Below are 15,596 nucleotides of genomic sequence, written 5' to 3' on the forward strand. Positions count from 1 at the left end.
ATATTCTATTTGTATGCGTAGGCAGGCAGAACCATCTGTTGGTTTCTTTTTTAAATGCGAATTAATTAGACATTCCGTACTTATCAATATCGATATTTCTTTTATTAACAATATCGATATCTCTTTGCAACAGTCCTAATTTTTTAAGCAAATGTTTACCTGAACTGTCTGCAAAGAGCTATCTGTTCAAGAAAAATATCGACACTTATCAAGATCGATATTTTTTTAACGGTATTCTCTAAAGCTAATTCTCTAGGATGGAGCTAAGGTTTTTGGTATTTAATTTTACATGTTCATTAAAAACATCAATGATTTTTAGAATATATGGATAATTCTTCACTCCAATCCTACTACAAATCTTATAAAAGATCGATACTCTTCTTCAAAACATTCAAAGCTATTGGTATTTTTTTAAACCTCAAAAATATGTATAAGTTTAACTTCAAATACATTTTACGACTAATATTAAGCCAATATCAAAATTATATAGATCATAGAATCCTCATTAAAAAATGGAAAATTTATATAAGCAATAATTTCACTGTTATTAATATTTTAATGAAACATTTCAAAAATATTGCATAACCACATTAAAATGTTTACTTTTACTTTTTTATACTTATATGAAACAAATATGTATATGGAATTATACTGAATTTGTAGTTTAACAATTTTATGGCCTTAAATATAACACAACACAATATATATTAGAATTAACAAGAATGAAACTGTTGTATTATTTTAAAATTAAACGTTTATTAATATACTTGTTTTTACTTCATATTTGAGTAGCCCTCTTTAAATTTGGAGCATGTGGTTTTTATCAATGTCGAATTGCCTGGCTCCAGCCTAGTTGAAGTAGAGACAATAATGTGTTGCTAGTTTTCAGATGTTATACAAATTGTGGGCATAATATTTTCCTTTACATCTCTATATCTATATCAGAAGCAATGTCGATTAGAATTGATTGTTGAACACGACACTTTTGCCTTTTGTCTATAATAAGATCATTTTGACTATAGCTGCATTAAAAATTACTTCTAAAAAAGTATTATTTATGGTTATTATATGGTTGGAATCTCGTGTGAGTTACACAGTTGTGTAATTGATAGTTCTTTGAGCTTTTTGTAAAATGGTCACAAGCATTTTGACGAGGTACTGTACAATTGGCTTAAAGAAAATGTGCCGCTAAACTAATCGCGTCATTTAATCGTTATACCAACTTGAAAAATAAAATAACTATAATTCTAAAACACTTTAAGATGTATTTTCATTAGCATTATTGAAAAAGAAACCAACAGAATGAATATTATTTATATATGGTTTTTGATATCACAATATTAATATCGGTGTAACATCATTAGTTCATTTTTAATTATTGACAGGAATCGAAGGAATATGCTTAAAACAATAATTAAATCGATTTTAGTTCCTTATTCTTTAATCGGTTCGGCTTTTATCGTTGAAACACCCTTAACAATAAAACTATTCTTATACCAGCGTAATTACGGCGAAAAAAGTCACAGTTCAATGTATCATTGTTATCTTTGGTCATGCGTGTTGGACATCATATATTGTAATATCATTGATATTAATATGTCTCATTTTCCTACCCAGTGAAATTTTATTTTTGTTATCCGCCTATACTCGTTTCTTTTTCATCGTGCATCTTTAGTTTTGCCATATTTTAACAACTAATATTCGTTACATTTAATGAAACGTTATTTTATTTATTGAGTTTAATCTTCTTGGAGTGTTCGAGTCTCTGGTACAAGGGTTGATTAACATAACACTATAAAGATCAAACTATTTATTTTATTTTTTCGTTCTAGAAGCCCTCCTACAAAGTCGACCTCTGCCTCATATCCCCAGTCTGCCGGAATCCGATCCACCCTCCAGCGGATCGGGAGGAGCGCCCGCAGCCGCGTCCTCCACGCTGTCGTCAAGCGGTGCCAGCGGCGGGACCGGTGGCGGCGGGCCGTCGACGCCGCTGTCCCTCGAGACCGCCAACCGATGGACCTCCAAGGAGAACCTGCTGGCCCAGGAGGAGGACGATCCGCAGCTGTTCGTGGCCCTCTACGATTTTCAGGCTGGCGGTGAAAATCAACTTAGTTTAAAGAAAGGTGAGCTCGATTACGGATTACCTGTTAATATATTTTGGTTGAATAATAAGAGGGTAATTAATGGGGCTCTGATGGGAAAACGGGGTAATCTAGTTAGGGTTAATATGGATATCCCATGATATTTATGGTAGTAGCACGTTTTGATTAATACTAGTGATTACCCTGTGGTCGACATTCGACCACAATTTATAAAGTGGTTCATGGTTCTCTCATAATAGAGTAAAAGGAATAACTTAAATATCAGAACTACATTTGATATATGAAATTAACAGGAGAATTGAAAAGTCCCCGGCCTACCATAGTAAAACACATTTTTTTGGCAAAATTAGTTTTTTTTTATTCAACATAATTCCCTTCAAGGGTAATATACTGGTTATAGCGACCCTCCAACTTTTCGATGCCATTTTTGTAGTACGATTTATTCTTTGCTTCAAAATAGGCTTCAGTTTCGTCGACCTCTTCATTCCACAAAAATTTCTTCCCAGCGAGCATTCTTTTGAGATCTAAGAACAGGAAATAGTCGCTGCGGGCCAGATCTGGAGAATACATTGGATGAGGAAGCAATTCGAAACCCAATTCATGGATTGTCTTCGTGAAGCAGCGCGTTCTTTTTCTTCAAATGCGGCCGTTTTTCGGGATTTCGTCTTTGAAACGGTCCAAAAACGCTATGTAATGATTGATGGTTCTTCCATTTTCAGGATAGTCAATGAAAATTATTCCATGCGCATCCCAAAATACAGACGCCATAACCTCGCCAGCCGATGTTTCATCTATTGCCACATATCGACAGAAAAACTCGGGTTTATTACGCTCATCATCATACACTGCTCGGAATCATCAACTCGTCGTTTTTTTTTGGTCAAAAGTGAGCTCGCGCGGCACCCACTTTGCATAGAGCTTTCTCATACCCAAATATTCGTGAATTATATGGTGTACACGTTCAGTTGATGTCTTTAGAGTGTCTGCTATTTGACTCAGTTTCAATTTACGGCAATTCAAAATCATTTGGTGAGTTTTTTTAATGTTTTCGTCGATAGCAACCTCTTTTGGGCGTTCACTGCGTTCACCGTCTTCGGTGCTTATTTCACCACATCTAAACTTAGCATCCCAATCCTCATTCAAAGTTGTTGGTACTTGCTTTTTCAAGGTAGTCAATATTCGTGAATGATATGATATACACATTCAGTTGATATCTTTAGAGTGTCTGCTATTTCATTCAATTTCAATTCACGATCATTCAAAATCATTTTGTGGATTCTTTAAATGTTTTCGTCGGTAACAACCTCATTTTGGCGGTCACTGCGTTCACCGTCTTCGGTGTTCATTTCACCACGTCTAAACTTAGCATACCAATCCTCATTCAAAGTTGTTGGTACTTCCTTTTTCAAGGTAGTCAATATTCGTGAATGATATGATATACACATTCAGTTGATATCTTTAGAGTGTCTGATATTTCATTCAATTTCAATTCACGATCATTCAAAATCATTTTGTGGATTCTTTAAATGTTTTCGTCGGTAACAACCTCATTTTGGGCGGTCACTGCGTTCACCGTCTTCGGTGTTCATTTCACCGCGTGTAAACTTAGCATACCAATCCTTCATAGTTGATTTTCTTGGGCGGTGTCCGAAAAAATCAATATTTTATCAAGATATTTCCACTTGAGCTTGGTGTCTAGTGTCATGTCTAAATATTTAACTGTGTTCACATACGAAATTGCTCGACAATCAATTATAGCTGAAAGGTAGTATTTTTTATGTGAAATCCACATATGTAGACTTCGTTTGTACTTATTTATTTATTAGCCTAATCCGTAACGCTTTTGACACATGTTTGTATTTTCTTTACTGTCTCATTTCGCAACTCAACAACCATCCTTCTCTTTGACTGACGGTTCGGTTAGTATTCCAGCAAATCTCCAGAAAGGGACAGTCAGGGACTGTAGACACGTCGTCTCTTCTATTCTGGGGTTCTAGCAGACTTCCCCTCTCCATCAAATAAGCCCATTCCATCAAATGGAATTTTACATTGTTATTTCACAAGATGTTAATTTGGTCTGTTTTTCTCTACGGATTTAGTGTTTATTTCAAGTTTGTGACACCCAACCAGGTGGAACGCTTCAAGTTTTTCAAAACAAGCTTCTCAGGATAATCATTAACGCACCATGGTTTATCAGAAATAAACAAATTTAGAAAATGCGCTTGTTCGCGAGCTGGACGATATGCTGGGAGCTAGCACCACGTCACCGCTAACCTCCCTTTCTCCAGGCTGCAACGACTTTATCTGTCGCTGCAGTCTCACGACAGTACCCAGTCGTGTGTTGACTCAAGTTCGCGAAAACAACACTTAGTTCTGTTCACAACACATCTGTTCTTCGCCGGTGCCCGGTTGCCCGGTTGCTGGGTGTTATATCCTCAAATTTTATGTAGTAGCAGTAGTGTTCTACAGTGATTAGCTGTGAGGCGGCTACGGTTTAGTGTACTGGTAAACTTGGAGGCAGTCCCTCATAACCCGCTCTAACTCTTTACCCCAGGGCGAGTTTCCATGATCGGGTATGTGTTACACAATACACCACCTGATTTCAGATCAGAACCAAAACTGAAAAAGAAAGAAAGAAAAAAAGAAAAAAAATTATTTGTTTGTCAATTTGTATTGGAGATCCTCAAGCCGTACAAGTACGGCTGAACAAATTTCATTCTCTTCAAAAGACTTAATTATCATTATATTAAATCAGTAATACGATGTACCTGAACAATTGTGGAATGTTTGTTTCTAAAATAATGAGCCGGAAATAAAAACAAAAATAGATCACATGGAGAAATTTCTGGATTATATGGTGAATGCGTAATATCTCATTTGCTGCTATGTTTTAATTAGTATTTAAAAAGGCACGTGCTAATGTACATTTTTCAATTAATTAATAAATTGCCTCGAAATAATAAGCTTGTGAATTAATGGTCGGCGGTGTGGTAAAAAGCCATTCAGTTCACCAAAGTGTCAACATTTTTTCCTTATCATATCCTTTTTAGGGTTGCGCCTGTTATCTTTATTAAACAATTTTTGATTGGTAGTTACAATTTACTTTGTAAGATGAATTAATTAATGCTGCAGCTACTTAATTATTAGCTTCAGTTTAAATTTTTTGTTTCGCGGAATTTTTGCCATTATTAGTGAAGCCCTTAAGCGGTTGGAATCAACTCTTTACCAAGAACGTCCAGGTTTTTGTCATTTATATATGCAGAATATAACGTGAAACAATCATGTTTAAAACGATTTCGATGTTGGTCACTCGCTAATTGATGAGAGGCAGCCGAAGCCAATCAGAGTGATATAATTGGTTGATATAACTAAAATCTATGTACATACGAGTATTCAGAAAATAATTGTTTTAACGTTTTATTATAATTGACAATTTAAAAGGCCTATATCTGAAGATATTGAACGAGGAACAAAAAAATAAAAACAAAATATTTTATAAAAATAAAAATTTACTTTTACAAAATATTTTTTAAGAAACGTAGTTTACCTTTTCAAGCATTCATATCATCAATCAACCTCAATTTGTTGTCTCGACATTACTGTTTTAAAATATTTATGATAAGCTCAAATGTATGACTGTAGTAACGAGGTTTTGGTTTATTTTCAGGTGAACAAGTTCGGATTCTAAGCTACAACAAGAGTGGGGAATGGTGCGAGGCTCATTCTTCTTCGAATCTGGTGGGGTGGGTGCCCTCTAACTATGTCACGCCGGTAAACTCTTTAGAGAAACACTCCTGGTACCACGGGCCGATATCTAGAAACGCGGCCGAGTACCTTTTGAGTTCTGGCATCAATGGTAGTTTTTTAGTAAGGGAATCAGAGAGCAGTCCTGGTCAACGAAGCATATCTTTACGTTATGAAGGCAGAGTTTATCATTATAGGTAAGAGCTTGGATGGTTTTAACAGGCGGAAAAATACACAATTTCGAATCGAATTTACAAGTGATGTGAATCGATAATCAATTTTATTATGGATTAAGTATAAAGTATTAATAAAGTCTAGAGATCATAATTTGGTTCTTCTCCCTTAAATCTGGCTTGATACAAAGACCATACTTTATCAATTGGTGTTAGTGTTTCTTTGATAACTGGTGTTTCAACTATGGCCTTTCTCCATGCTCTGAGATTGGCTAGATCTGTGTCTTTAATTGGTAATTTCTCACCAAGCTTAAGCGGAATTAAACCAACCCTTTCCGCAAATGGAAACAACATGTAGTCAATCTGAAATCACGTAAACTCCTTTAGTGAACTAGTTTAATAGCTCGTCGTTGTTTTACCATTCCTGGTTGTTCGCCGCTGAAAAACGTCGTTCCTCTTGCTGCTAGTTCATCGTCCAACTTTTGCGCGGGGGGCAACAAAAGCGAAACCGAGTTTTCAGCCGACAGTGGTGGTTGGCTATAAGTAAATTTTCCTAACGCACCAAGCAAAGGCGCGATTAGTGTTTTGATCACTTCCTGATCTTTAGCCTTTTGAACGGGATCATATGGATATAGGGGATTCCTGTCAGGATATTTTTCATCTAGATAATCGGCTATATCCAGACTTTCAAAATAGAATTTCCCGTTATCTAGCAAAGTTGGAACTTGACCTATAAAAAAGTAGACATATATGAAATGTTTATATAAAAATATACACAGTACCTTTCTCGTTAATCTGTAAATACCAATCAGGTTTTTTCGTGAGGTTAATATTGACTATATCGTGTTCTATATTTTTGGCTCGCAGTACTAATCTCACCCTTTTAGCGAAGGGACAATATTGCATAGAATATAATCTTAAGAGTCCATCGACTCTTGATGGTTCAGTTGATCCTAAATACACAAACAAATCATTTGTTTTGTGGAAATAATATTGATATTAACAATGTATTAATTTATTAAAATAATGCACCTAAAATTTATATTATTTAGTTACTAGATTTATAATAATTAAATTTCCTACATATATTTATTAAATACTTTTTTACAATAATGAAAAAACGAATCAAAATATAAATAAATCAATTTCTTACCAGGTCCCAAATGCAGACTAGACATGGTGACACTACGTTTCAAAATGTGTAAAAGAGACCGAAAATTCATACTTTTATCTGTTCTTATCATTTAAATACTATTTACATTAACTAATATATAGGAATGGTAAATATTGGGAAATATCCACTTGAATATTACTCAGCATTTTTGGAGCACAATATTTTGGCTAATTTAGTGATAACTGAATTAAAATCGACCGGAATATATTATACATTAGATAAATTGTATTTTCCAAAAGAGGGAGATGGAGATGTCTAATTTAGTAATTAACTTATGTTGCTTAATTTTTTTGTGTGTAAATTTACAAAAACTGGTATTTAAAATGTTTTAATATATGGTATATATTCAGTGTTTTACCGAATACATAAGGAAAATGTCAAACAAATTAAAAAATCAAATTTAATATTTAATTCTTTACATTTAATGAAGCTAGATTACATCCCAAAATCTCTGATATTTCAGATATTACTACGTTCTAAAAAATGTGATTAAGTTGTTTCGCTACTTCTCAACAATATATTTGACATCAAAGTAAATGTATCTGAAGCAAGCCGTAAAAAAAGATGTGATAATGTAACTCTCTAGAGTATAAAGCCTTGTTGTACTCTTGAGGCACGCGAAAACTATTTGAAGCTGAGAAAGTAGGTTGGGATATCAGCAGTGGTAAATTTCAACATGTTTTTGTCATGGGCGTATAATATAAAAAATTATTCTAAATGTTATAAACTGAAATAAATGTTTTTCGTTCATATATATGTAAATATTATAACGTAACAAAAGTAAAATAAATTTTGTTAAATCATCTGGAATTTTATTAGCTAATATTGAGATCTAAAATATTTTGATAAAATAAATTCCAAGAATTATGTTGTAGATATTTTGTCTATTAAAAAAATACTTACACCAATCTTTATCAAAATATTTTATATCCGCGTAGTATTATAATTATTGGATGCTCTCTTTTATGTAGAAATTTGGATAAAGCCCATCTTTTGTCTAGTCTTAACCTTTTTAATAACGTGATAAAATACAGGGTATTGACTTTTTTATTAACTGCTGGAATAGTTTAAGGGTAATTTATTCTAGTTTTTCATTGTAGTTAAAAAGAAATATTTGGATATTGGAAAAATTCCTTTCAATATAGTTGCCATACTTAAGTTTTTACAATGTAAAAACATTCCTCTTATAATATTTGGTAATTTCTCTTCTAGACCCTTACTAATCACAAATTTAATTACTTATGAAATTTTAATTATATCTAAAAACTCATCCTAGTTCATTCACTAGAATCTTATTAATTATAAACAAAATTCTATGTTAGATAATCATCAAACATATATTTAACCTATTATATTTTTATAGAATAAATGAAGATCCCGAAGGAAAAGTCTATGTTACATCCGAAAGTAAATTCAACACGTTGGCTGAGCTTGTACATCATCATTCTATGATATCTGATGGCCTCATTACTCAACTGTTGTATCCCGCGCCAAAACATAACAAACCGACAGTTTTTCCATTGAGTCCTGAACCAGATGAATGGGAAATTAATAGAACTGACATAGTCATGAAACATAAATTGGGAGGTGGACAGTATGGTGATGTATACGAAGCGATTTGGATAAGGTTTTGTTTCTATTTTTTATCGTCATTTTGTATTGACATTGATAATTTTCGTAGGTACAATATGACTGTAGCCGTTAAAACCCTGAAAGAGGATACAATGGCTTTGAAGGATTTCTTAGAAGAAGCTGCCATTATGAAGGAAATGAAACATCCTAATTTAGTACAACTTATGGGAGTGTGTACTAGAGAACCGCCATTTTATATCATAACTGAATTTATGAGCAAAGGTAAAACATTCGATTGAGCTTTACATTTTTGCGATATATAACTTTTACAGGTAATCTGTTGGATTATTTGAGGAATGGAGTTAAAGAACAAATAGATGCGGTGGTATTGATGTACATTGCCACTCAAATAGCTAGTGGCATGAGTTATTTAGAGAGTAGAAACTTTATTCATCGAGATTTAGCCGCCAGGAACTGTTTGGTGGGAGAGAATCATCTGGTGAAAGTGGCTGATTTTGGTTTAGCCAGACTTATGAGGGATGACACTTACACCGCTCACGCTGGTAATATATTTCATTAATTATCTGGATATCAGTTGCAATATTGTTTGATACGTTTTAGGCGCTAAGTTTCCGATTAAGTGGACTGCGCCAGAAGGATTGGCTTATAACAAGTTTTCAACTAAGTCAGATGTTTGGGCCTTTGGAATATTGTTGTGGGAGATTGCGACTTACGGGATGTCTCCATATCCAGGCGTAGATCTAACTGATGTATATCACATGCTAGAAAAAGGTACTATTATGATACATATGGAACTAAATTTCATATTGCTGAACTTGAAAAGTTCAGTGATACTAAATATGATTTTTTAAATTCACAGGTTATAGGATGGAAATACCGCCTGGATGTCCACCGAAAATTTACGATTTGATGAAACAATGCTGGCAGTGGCACGCAAACGATAGACCCACATTCAAGGACATCCATCACGCCTTAGAAAATATGTTTCAGGAATCCAGCATTACAGAAGGTTGTCATTTATGCAGGTTTATGTTCATCTATGACATGCATAATAATACGTTTTTATTACAGAGGTGGAAAAACAATTGAATGAAATCCCCGCACCTATGGGAACGCCGCACTTGTCTTTTAAAAAATCGCATTCAGGTAGCACTGGCAATATTCATGGTTTAGTGGAATTGTCGCACCAAAGTATTACAGGTATGTGACTGATTTAGTAATAAACATCTAATTTATATTTTTTATTCTAGATACTATAAATAGCATGGCAACCAAGCTAACTACTTTTACAGGAGGTAGTGCAAAGAATAGCATGGTACAAATGCGGAGAACTACCAATAAAAAAGGGAAGACTGCACCTGCTCCTCCCAAGAGGACTAGGTACGTACTTCAAGATATATTGTTACAGGTTATGGTTTTTATGTTCTTTTTTTGTACAGAACTATTCCAATAACGAATAAAATTACTAAGCTCAGCATTTTTTTCCTATAATCAACAATACTTACAATTTTTTTAACATCATAAAAAAGACATAAAAATATTCATTTGTTGTGCAAGATTTCGAAAATTATCTAATATTATGCCGGGAATAATGTGAAGATTTTTTAGTCGGGTCTATTTACATATAAAATTGTTTATCATTATAACAAGTAGGTTTACTTATATAATATTACTTAATATTTGATATACAATGCTTATAATAATGCCACTTATAATAGTGACACATCACACATTCACGCACATACTGTACATGCACAAAATATATCAGACCTAAAATATCTCAAATTATTCTCATGTGCACCATAATTTATGCAATGGTGTATTATATTTTTTACCCCTATTGTTGGCACTCCAGATCCTACTAATTAAAATTAAATGATTTTTTTGAAAATTGTTTTTGAACGATTAACCTGCACTAACCTTGCACCCTTTTTGGTAACGCGGCGAAAAATTATCTTTGCAGCTTGCTGTCTTCTTGCAGCTCCTTCAGGGACAGCACGTTTGACGAGCAAGGCCAAGGGGATCATTGTCACGACGACGGATCCGAACTAAATGGTATACTTAAAAAACGATTTAAAGGTATCTTTTTAAAAACACATTTCTTTTGTGGTTTGAGCTCGACTATTTTGGTTTTCTAGCATGACGGTTGGTTGATTAAGAGGACCGGGTGATTTACATTTGTTGTCTACTATTTTTGATATGTAGGGAATTTGTTCAAATTACCAAAAAGAAGTTTTTAAAAATTGTTGATTAATTTATATACATTTACTTTAATGCAGACAATATTATTGTGTTAATATACACTATAAGTTTTAAATAAATAAAACTTCTTTTTGTCATACATTACTAACATTTATTATAATTGATAATCCCGATATTTCATAATTTTAGATGATAAGATTATCTTCAACTGTCATTTGTTCTATGAATAGGAATTCTATTATGTCATCCTAATATCCATGATATTTTTTAGATTATCTATTAACAAATAATTTATGGAATGGCTCAAGTTGCTTTGACGTGTTTCTTCTGCGAATAATTTAATGTCCGATGATGTCTCAATCTCGCGTTATGCCACATGACAGCATGTATGTACAGCATCAATGTTTTCTGACACAATAGCAGATTTAGGATGATCTTTTATCAAATGTGTACCAATTTTTTTAACGGTGCTGTATAAATAATTAATTTATTTAATATATTGTTGTCTTGATAATCCACGTCGAAAGTTATGAAAAATAATCACATGAAAATGTTCATGTGTTAATTTAATTTTTTTCCAAGATACATTTTCCAACTTACTGTAAATATCACAAGAAGGCTGTGTTCAACAATAGAAAGTTTCTAGTGAAAACATTAGATGGCGTCTAACAATCTTTCCTGCTGTCAAAGCCAGATGTATAATTAGCAGACATTCTATATTTTTACTCATAAAATTAACTGTAGTAATATTTTTGCTATAATATAATTATTAATTTCTGACGATTATTATTGAATACTTGTTAATTATACCATTATGTATTACTTGTTCTACCATAAAATATTTTTTACTATCTCTAAATCTAACTATTTCTAAAGCTAACACTGCATGACTTAAAATTAAATATTTACAGTAATTAATAAGATTTCCATTATAACAAATACAATTATTCTAATTAATATGCTTAATTATTTGGGTAATGGTATTTTAGTTAATATAAATTATCCTTAATTATTTCTTTTACGCTCCTAGACAAAATTAAACTTTTTTTTTTCAATTAAATGTTGGGATCCTTACCACCTTTGTATGGTATGTTTATGAATTGCAATATATATTTTGCTTGATTTTGGTCCAAGAGAATATTAATGTACATAAATAATAAGCAATAATTAACGAGCTCTTCCACGCGTGTATCCCTTTATAAAAATTAATATTTGTTGTCGTTACGTTACAACAGGATTGGCAAGAGAAATGCAAAATTTAACTGCAAGCACCAAAGGAGATAGTGAAAGTGACTTCCAAGACCAAACACCTGATACCGATGATTCAGGTGGCCATTCATATCCCGAAGTTTCGACTGGTGGAAGTTTAGGAGCTGGCAATTTGGGATCGTTTAAGCGAGCTCCAATTATGGGAAATAGAGGGTTAGAGCAAAGGGGAAAAAAGTGCAAAACGAAAGATTCTCCTCCTGTAAGTTCTGTAGCTTCATTTGCCATTATACTTCTACTCAATGTGTCTTATAGGTGCAGGTAGCTGCTTTAGAGGTACAAAATGTAAGAAAGGCTATTAGTCGATATGGAACTCTTCCTAAAGGCGCTAGGATAGGTGCTTATTTAGAATCTCTGCGTCAGAGCGGTGTTTCCACAACAGAGGAAACAAGCAGTGTATCGACTACCGTTTCTACTGAAGCTTCTAACGTGGTACCCAGGTTCGTTATATTATAAAGAGTTTTTCAGTCAGAAATTTTCATAAATAATTGTTCACAGGTCATTATCCCCAAGAACCAATATCAGAACCCAGCCACAAATGATAAGAAGCAACTCCTCAAGTGGAGTGACAACATTTCATGCCCCACACCCTCCCAGTTCGCCGACGTCTTCAAAGCTTTCTAGAAATAGAAATTTAACCAGGTAAATGTTATTGTTAAAAATGACAATGATAACTTTTAGATTGGATTAATGAAACTAGTATTTTTAATACATCTTCTGTAATAACACAAATCAGCATATTGTTGTCTTGCGAATCTAATTGTTTCTTTATTATTTCTATTCATAGAAATAATACTGATGGAGTGAGATCAAGCCTACGTACATTTAAAACCACTCAAAATACTTCTTCTTTTCGCGGAGGTAGTCCTTCCCGTTCAATACCCCCACCAACATTAGCAGACTTAGAATTTCCACCACCGCCTACCGATTTACCACCTCCCCCCGAGGAATTTGATTGCGTCGGCGCTATTGACACCGTGGATTGTAGCACGTCAATTATGACATCGTCGACTGAATTGAAGAAAAAAATCATTCCAATGTCTCCTATGTTGCCGAGCAAGAAAATAAATAGAGAGGCGTTGGAAAGTTTGGAGGGAGGTGGGGACGTTAGTACTTTACAACCTTCAGTGGAAGAGGCAAGCTCAAGGTAAATTTTTCATTTTTGCTTTTAGTTTATCTGTAATTATTATGTTATTGTCCGTTGTTACGTTAAATATTATTAATTTTATATTTTTAGATTCGGGGTAAGTTTGAAAAGACGAGAATTGTCTTCAGACAGTTGCAGTAGCGTTAAAGAAAACCCCAATAAGGAGGATATTAAGTTGAAGGAAGAAAAAAGTCCACAACGAACAAGTTTAAGCTTAACTAGTCCTAGTCATGATGGTAAAAGCCCCATGAGTGTTGATTCCGATGTTCCTGCAGTTGGTTCTCCGTTAGAACCTCTGCCACCACCATGTTTTTCTGGAACTACAGGTAGTTAATGTCAAAATATATGTGGTAGCAAAAGGTTTTAACGTATTTTTTTTGTTTATAGAAAACACGTCAGAGAATTACACGCAGGACGATATATCATCAGAAGACAATAAGAATTCGACCGTATTTAAGAACAAACTAGTGAAGGAAATGGAACTGAAATTAGTTGCCGAGATTAAAGAGCGCGCCGATCAAAAACAGGGCAAGAATCCTAAAGAACCAGTTCATGACTCTATTTTGGCTGTGAGTGGTATAGGCCACGACCCCGTATCTCAATTAGGTAAGACGTTTTAAAAACCAAATTTTATCTCTAATGAATACGACTTTTTCAGTTACTGAATTATCTCAGTCTCTAAATTTAGAAAAAGAAATAACTAGAAAAAACTCTTTGGGAAATAGCACATTGAAACGACAACAGGAATGCCAAGATCGTTCAGACAAAGAAACCAATGGAGTGAGCTTCGTGTCTCAGTTAAAGAAAACGGACACGAATAAGAAGTCGCTTACCAAAGAGAAAAGTGATGTTGGAGACTCTTCAATGATCATAGATTTTAAGTCTAGGCTTAGAAAAGTAGAGAACGATAAGAAGACCGAGGTTAAGAAAGACGGTGATAAACTCGAAGACAACGAATCTAGCTCGGAACCTACAAACAAGAGGGAAAGCACGGCATCGACAGATAGTGGAAATTTAAAGATCGAGGAGACGGACGATAAAAGGAAAAGTACAGGGAGTATAAGTAGTTTGAAGAAATTATGGGAAGCAAAGGATTCTGACTATGGTAGTCTCCAGCTGAGCCCAAAGCTGTCGTTAAAAAATACCAAGACTGAAGATATTTCTGAACACTCTCCAATAGACAATTCTGATGATTCTTCAAAGATGGAGAAGAGCATAAGCTCAGGTAAACCATTATTGTTCAAAATTATAATTTTATTGGCTATTTTAATATTTCTTTACTATTAACTTTTTTGACTTTTGATTTTTTGAGTCTGATATAAATTATTGGATAAGTAAATTAAATTATTCAGTGAACATAGAGTTATCGAAAAAATACATTTTTCAATTTAATATCTTATTTTGGGTTGCTGTAACGGTAGTGTGGAATGCCAAATTAGTTAATTCCTCAGAGAGAAGAAGGTGATCGCCAAAACTGAGGCCTATTTTGAAGCAAAAGATAAATCGTACTACAAAAATGGTATCGAAAAGTTGGAGGATCGCTATAATCAGTGTATTACCCTTGAAGGGGATTATGTTGAATAAAAAAAACTAATTTTGCCAAAAAAATTACTATAGTAGGCCGGGGACTTTTCAATTGACCTGTTATATGCATTTTTAGCTGAATTTTTAATCAATGTTTTATTAGTAAATTAGTAGATTAAATTAGAATCATAATCTTTCACAACGACTAAATTATAAATCAAACTAAAAAACCTTAGAATTTCGGAATAAAAAACTTTTCCTTAAGGTAAAATATAAATTTTAAGACGCGACTACTTTTGAGTAATTTTACAACATGTATGAATTGTTTTTATTTCAGAAAAATCAACGACAAAAAACGATAAAAAACCTTGGGGAACTGCCACTGAAGAAAAACCAGTGATACCTACCAAACCTCCAGTGAAAGCAGTGAAACCTCTAGTTACACGTACGCCAGGACCAACGATATATGCAACTCCAATTGCACCAGGAACAAAACCACCAATATCTGTTAAACCCATTAGCGCTGATACCAATAATGCTAATACCAACAAGTCGCCAGAAGAAGAATCTCAAAAAATGACAACTTCTACAGGTTCCGTCGATAAAACCGGCAAGGAAAATATCTTGGAAATCTCGCAGGCTTTAGAGAGCACTTTGAACACTATAAAGTA

The 15,596-nt window shown here is 33.7% G+C and overlaps 2 protein-coding genes across 19 annotated transcripts in view; one reads left to right on the plus strand and one right to left on the minus strand.

Annotated features, from left to right (window-relative positions):
* The window catches only part of Abl (tyrosine-protein kinase Abl), a 56,592-nt gene that overhangs the window by 37,270 nt on the left and 3,726 nt on the right, over positions 1-15,596 (plus strand). For 3 of the 18 annotated variants that reach the window (XR_013006362.1, XM_076408896.1, XM_076408890.1), the window contains 18 exons: positions 1,833-2,123; positions 5,770-6,043; positions 8,557-8,820; positions 8,875-9,047; positions 9,098-9,328; positions 9,387-9,557; positions 9,646-9,795; positions 9,858-9,986; positions 10,037-10,166; positions 10,768-10,841; positions 12,224-12,456; positions 12,510-12,694; positions 12,753-12,896; positions 13,042-13,401; positions 13,492-13,727; positions 13,789-14,007; positions 14,060-14,626; positions 15,263-15,593. Coding sequence is in view for 17 of the 18 variants with exons in the window: in XM_076408896.1 (XP_076265011.1) it covers positions 1,833-2,123; positions 5,770-6,043; positions 8,557-8,820; positions 8,875-9,047; positions 9,098-9,328; positions 9,387-9,557; positions 9,646-9,795; positions 9,858-9,986; positions 10,037-10,166; positions 10,768-10,841; positions 12,224-12,456; positions 12,510-12,694; positions 12,753-12,896; positions 13,042-13,401; positions 13,492-13,727; positions 13,789-14,007; positions 14,060-14,626; positions 15,263-15,593 (4,162 nt within the window). In the remaining variant the exon portion in view is untranslated. Of the gene's footprint in view, positions 1-1,832; positions 2,124-5,769; positions 6,044-8,556; positions 8,821-8,874; positions 9,048-9,097; positions 9,329-9,386; positions 9,558-9,645; positions 9,796-9,857; positions 9,987-10,036; positions 10,167-10,749; positions 10,866-12,223; positions 12,457-12,509; positions 12,695-12,752; positions 12,897-13,041; positions 13,402-13,491; positions 13,728-13,788; positions 14,008-14,059; positions 14,627-15,262; positions 15,594-15,596 lie in introns of all 18 variants that reach the window. The other 15 variants (XM_076408889.1, XM_076408879.1, XM_076408880.1 and 12 more) reach the window with 9 other exon arrangements.
* LOC143199132 (pyrimidodiazepine synthase) lies at positions 6,085-7,327 on the minus strand. Its single transcript, XM_076408911.1, has 4 exons — positions 7,173-7,327; positions 6,802-6,972; positions 6,439-6,749; positions 6,085-6,382 (listed from the first exon to the last, which is right to left on the minus strand). Exons 1-4 carry the CDS (start codon positions 7,261-7,263, stop codon positions 6,161-6,163), a joined length of 795 nt encoding a protein of 264 aa, XP_076265026.1. The 5' UTR covers positions 7,264-7,327; the 3' UTR covers positions 6,085-6,160.

The sequence above is a fragment of the Rhynchophorus ferrugineus genome, unplaced genomic scaffold (genome assembly GCF_030347505.1).
Source record: "Rhynchophorus ferrugineus isolate W39M unplaced genomic scaffold, kcgeb_rfMv2 rfM6, whole genome shotgun sequence".
Lineage (NCBI taxonomy): Eukaryota > Metazoa > Arthropoda > Insecta > Coleoptera > Curculionidae > Rhynchophorus > Rhynchophorus ferrugineus.